We start from the raw sequence: 4,785 nt of genomic DNA, 5'->3' as shown, positions 1-4,785 counted from the left end.
AAAAAAAAAAAAAAGAAAGAAAGAAAGAAAAAGAAAATCCCTAGGCAGGCTCTGATTGGCTGGCCAAAGTCAGGTGCATATGTCTGGACCAATCATATACTAGAGCCTGCCCTCTGAAGGCAGTACCACCCTCTCTGGGCTACCAGTGGGAAATCCTCAGACAGGCTCTGATTGGCCTGCCATGCCCTGCCACCCTGTGAGCAGGGGCTGGAGTATCCCTGATGGCAGCTTCCAGCAGAACCACAAGCTGGGGTTGAGGCCAGAGTGGTGGGTAGAGAGTGTCTCTACTGTCTCCATTGTCCCAGTGCCTGCTGCTGGCCTGGGCATCCTCTGTCCTGGGAGCTCTCCAAGGGTGGGCCTGGGCACAGTTAGAGCATGTCAGGTGAGCCTCGGACCCTTATACTTCGTACCCTGACCTCTGAGGCCTTCCACACTGCTCTGGAGCCACAGTTCAGTTCACCTGCTGCCCTGACTGACCTGGCTTGAGGCCTCCATACCCTGATTGGTTACTATAATTCTTTTCTTTTTTTTTTTTTTGTTTGAGACAGAGCCTCAAGCTATCCCCCTGGGTAGAATGCCGTGGCATCACAGCTCACAGCAACCTCCAACTCCTGGGCATAAGCAAGTCTCCTGCCTCCGCCTCCCAAGTTACTGGGATCACAGGTGCCCGCCACAACGCCTGGCTATTTTTTTTTCGGTTGCAGCCATCATTGTTGTTTGGCGGGCCCGGACTGGATTCAAGCCCGCCACCTTAGGTGTATGTGGCTGGCTCCTTAGCCACTTAAGCCACAGGCGCCGAGCCTGGTTACTGTAATTCATTTCAGGAGGCCAAGAGGGCTCTGGTATCAGAGTTCTCCAGAATGTTCTGGATATGTCTCATTGCCTTAGAAAGACCAAATCCCCTTCTGGGGCTGCATTTCTCTCTCTCTCCTGCACAGGCAAGTGTGAGATGGAATACAAGACCAAGGCCTGAGGAGACCTCATGTAGGCCACAGTGGTCCTGCTTTCTTCTGGAAGCTTCCCTGGAGTTCTTGAAAGTGTTAGAGCACAGGAAGCCTGGAGGCCACTGGCCTTGGTGCAGGGGAGGAGCCAGTGGTTCCTTTTTTTTTTTTGGATAAACTTTATTTTGTAACCTGTGCAAAAACTGGAAGAACAGGGCAATGACCACCCTAAGGGGTTCTTCTGTTGCTTGGCCAGTAGAAGGTCTGGATACCTCAATCAGGGCACAGGGAGCTTCTTCCGAAGAGTTCGGGTAGGGTCTGGGCAGATAAAAGCTCACTCAGTGTGTCTGTGGTCCTGTCTAATCCAGGAGCTGGGGCCAGGAGCCCATGTATCCCTGCTGAGCTCACGCTCATCCTCCTGGCCACTGACCATCATTTCCCAAAGTGGACTCCCTGGAACCCTAGCCCCCTGTGTACTCTGAGAAGGCCCTGAAACCTCCCCCTATCACAGTATCCCCAGCAGTAGCCTGGGGTTCTCAGGGAATACTGAGAAATCCGATGGAACCCTAATCCCAGTACCTGTCCCTTTGAGGGGGTCTCCTCTTGTAGGGCATAGGTGAGGGTCTTTCATGCAGGTGGAGAAACTAAGCCACAGAGTAGTTAAGTAACTTCCCAGGTGCTACAACTTTAAGGGGCTGGAACACACCCCAACTGCAGAGCCCTTGCTCCCTACCTCTTGAACTCTGACCCTGTGCTGCAGGGTTGCTGTCTTTCCTTCCTGCCATACCTGATGCCTGCCCCCCTCTTACAGAACACCATGCTGCACTATCCCTGGTGGAACACTTTGTCACCACCGCCACCGCCTTTTCCAGTCTTCTCCAGCGACAACCAGTAAGTGTCTCACCTTGGCCAAGCCTCAGCACAGGTTCTATCCCCACCGTACCTCCCCTAGGACTTCACTCAGGGGCTATGGCAGAGCACAGGGTTCTGGCACAGAATCCTCTCCAGGACCAGGCACAGAGGCTGTCTTCTGGAATCCCGTGTTGTGACCAGCTGGGATCTTTGTTAGCCAGAATGTAGCAGGGGAGAGGGCCAAGGGAGGGAGGGACTGGGGAGAGCTCCACTATTGGGGTGACATGGGATGGGAAGGGTTAGATATGCTGAGCTGGGTTCTGGAGGGTCATTAAGAGTTTGCCAAGGGAGTAGGCCTGGCAGGGACACCTTGGGCCAAGGATGCAGCAGTCTCTGCAGGATTCTGTCAGGGGGGTGTCAGAGGATGGAACTGGGGGATTTATCCCAAAAGCACAGCAAGGAAGGAGTGGATGCTACTTTCCTATTAGTTTTAGCAAACCCACAGGGAAGGTCCCTCATAGGTGCTGCTATCTGGCAATGGTTCTTCACAGGCTGCCTCCATTCAGAGCTCTCTAGCTCCCCACTGGGCAGAGATGTGGGCTCCACCTAGGCCCTGCTGGAGAGAAGCTTTTGGAGGGAGAACCCTGGGAAGCCTGGTATCAGGGCAGAGCCCCTAAGAATGGTGGCTGTCCCTCTGCCCAGGAACTGGGGTCCAGCTTGGGGGTCCTGAGTAGAGAAGGTCCTGTATAGCACTGTCCACCCCTCCCAGTTGGCAGGGCGTTTAATTCCTGAGGTCTAGGGAGAGGCACCCGCAAGTGGGTAGACCGTGATGTGATCCTTTCCCTGGAGGAAGGTTCTTCTGGGTTTCTGGGGTGGTCCTGTCCTCTGCCCCATTGTGCTATGAGTTAGGTGGAGGCTGAAGGGGCTGTGAGAGGGATGGCCTGGCAGGGTTTGAATTGGCTCCTGTGCCCCATGCCTGGGGCCCTCCTGCAAGCTGAGTGTCAAGAGATGCCAGAGTCCTTCCTGAGGCTGCATGAACCTGTATCACTGTCCTGTTTATAGGTCAGGGTGGTACTCCAGACCCTCTGTACATGAGGTTAGGCTCTGTGTCCAGTTTGGACAGGTCTGAGGGGCCTGCCAGGACTGGGTATATTCCACAGTTGTCCCCTGGGGGCCTCACCAGAGCCTCTGGGTGCAGCTGCCATGGTGTGGTCTATGCTGGGCCCACCACCTCAACTTCTTGAAGCTCCCAGAGGTTCAAGGAAGTCGGGGTGGTGAGCCCCAGGTGGGCTCCAGGCCTGACTGTCACTGTCATCCTTTCCCTTTCCAGCCAGTTCATGAGCTCCACCTCCTTCCTGGGTGGCCAGCCCTGCCCAGACACCAGCTATACCCCTGCGGCCTCTGCCTCCAGCTTCCTGCCAAAGAGCAGTGACTTCCCTCAGGTAGGAGAACCCAAGTAGCTTCTGTCCCCAATGGGGAGAACTGGGGAGGGCCTGCCAAGCTGGTGACCTTGGATCACCAAGGCCAAGATGAACACTAGAGCGATATCTAGGCAGGAGAACATGGTCAGAAGTCACCTGAAGAAGGCTTGGCGCCTGTGGTTCAAGCGGCTAAGGCGCCAGCCACATACACCTAAGGTGGCGGGTTCGAATCCCCAGCCCGGGCCCGCCAAACAACAATGATGGCTGCAACCAAAAAATGGCCAGGTGTTGTGGCGGGCGCCTGTAGTCCCAGCTACTTGGGAGACTGAGGCAGGAGACTCGCTCGAGCCCAGGAGTTGGAGGTTGCTGTGAATGTGATGCCACGGCACTCTACCCAGGGGGGTTAGCTTGAGGCTCTGTCTCAAAAAAAAAAAAAAAAAAAAAAAGAAGTCACCTGAGGAAGGAAGGAAGGACAAGGATGGCTGTTGGGAGAGGCATGCACCCACCATTAGGTGGTCCCTGTGGCCCCTATGGCCCTCATACCCTGCCCCTGTGGAATCAGTCCTCATACAGGATTCAGGAGGTGCCTGGACTCGCCATGGTTATCCTGGAAAACCCAGCACCACAAGGATAAGATTTATTGACAATACACATGTGCTTCCCTTGGAAATTTAAAGTACACAGAGCTACGTTCCAGGTGCCTGGGCACATAGTCTGGGAGCTGTGGTGAGAAGGTACCTGGGGTGAGAGGGCACCCAGGGCTTATCTCCTATGAGCCTTAGTTTCTCCCATGTACAGTGGGGCACGATGGGGATCTGCCCTATCCTCAAAACTTGGGAGGGACAGCCGCAAGCCAGCCAGATCCAGAGAAAACTGATCTAGTCTGGCCATAGTTGGTGGATTGACCAGACCAAGGTTTATGCTGGATGGCCCTAGCTCTTTGCACTCACAGGCTATGGCAGCACTCTTGGGGTCTGCACTGGATGACTGGCTTACCTGCAGATCTGTGGCTATTTGAAATCTCTGTAGGGACCTTGGTTTTTGTTTAGTTTTTTTTGTTTTTGTTTTTTGATTTTTTAATTCAGATTAATATGAAGGTACAAATGGTTAGGTTATATTGTTCTCATTTCTTTCTTTTTTTTGAGACAGAGTCCCACTATGTGACCCTCAGTACAGTACCGTGGCATCACAGCTCACGGCAACTTCAAACTTTTGGGCTTAAGTGATTCTCTTGCTTCAGCCTCCCAAGTAGCTGGGACTACAAGTACCTGCCAGGACACCCGGCTATTTTTTTTTTTTTTTTTTAAGTAACAATGTTACTTTATTGCCCTCGGTAGAGTACTGTGGTATCACAGCTCACAGCAACCTCCAGCTCTTGGGCTTAGGTTATTCTCTTGCCTCAGCCTCCCGAGTAGCTGGGGCCACAGGTGCCCACGACAATGCCCACCTATTTTTTGTTGCAGTTTGACTGTGGCTGGGTTTGAGCCCACCACCCTCAGTATATGGGCCCAGCGCCCTACTCACTGAGCCATGGGCACCAGCCAACGCCCAACTGGTTTTTTTTTTTTTTT

General features: G+C 53.5%; 1 protein-coding gene across 2 annotated transcripts in view; it reads left to right on the top strand.

The window, feature by feature from the left end:
• The window catches only part of SBNO2 (strawberry notch homolog 2), a 59,937-nt gene that overhangs the window by 20,433 nt on the left and 34,719 nt on the right, over positions 1-4,785 (top strand). For both annotated transcript variants that reach the window (XM_023512539.1, XM_003788838.3), the window contains exons 3-4: positions 1,753-1,832; positions 3,124-3,235. In XM_023512539.1, coding sequence (XP_023368307.1) covers positions 1,753-1,832; positions 3,124-3,235 — 192 coding nt within the window. The remainder of the gene's footprint in view (positions 1-1,752; positions 1,833-3,123; positions 3,236-4,785) is intronic.

This window comes from Otolemur garnettii, unplaced genomic scaffold, assembly GCF_000181295.1.
Source record: "Otolemur garnettii isolate 467f Iridium unplaced genomic scaffold, OtoGar3 scaffold00029, whole genome shotgun sequence".
In the NCBI taxonomy this organism is placed as follows: domain Eukaryota; kingdom Metazoa; phylum Chordata; class Mammalia; order Primates; family Galagidae; genus Otolemur; species Otolemur garnettii.
This window is presented reverse-complemented; position numbering and strand designations above follow the sequence as displayed.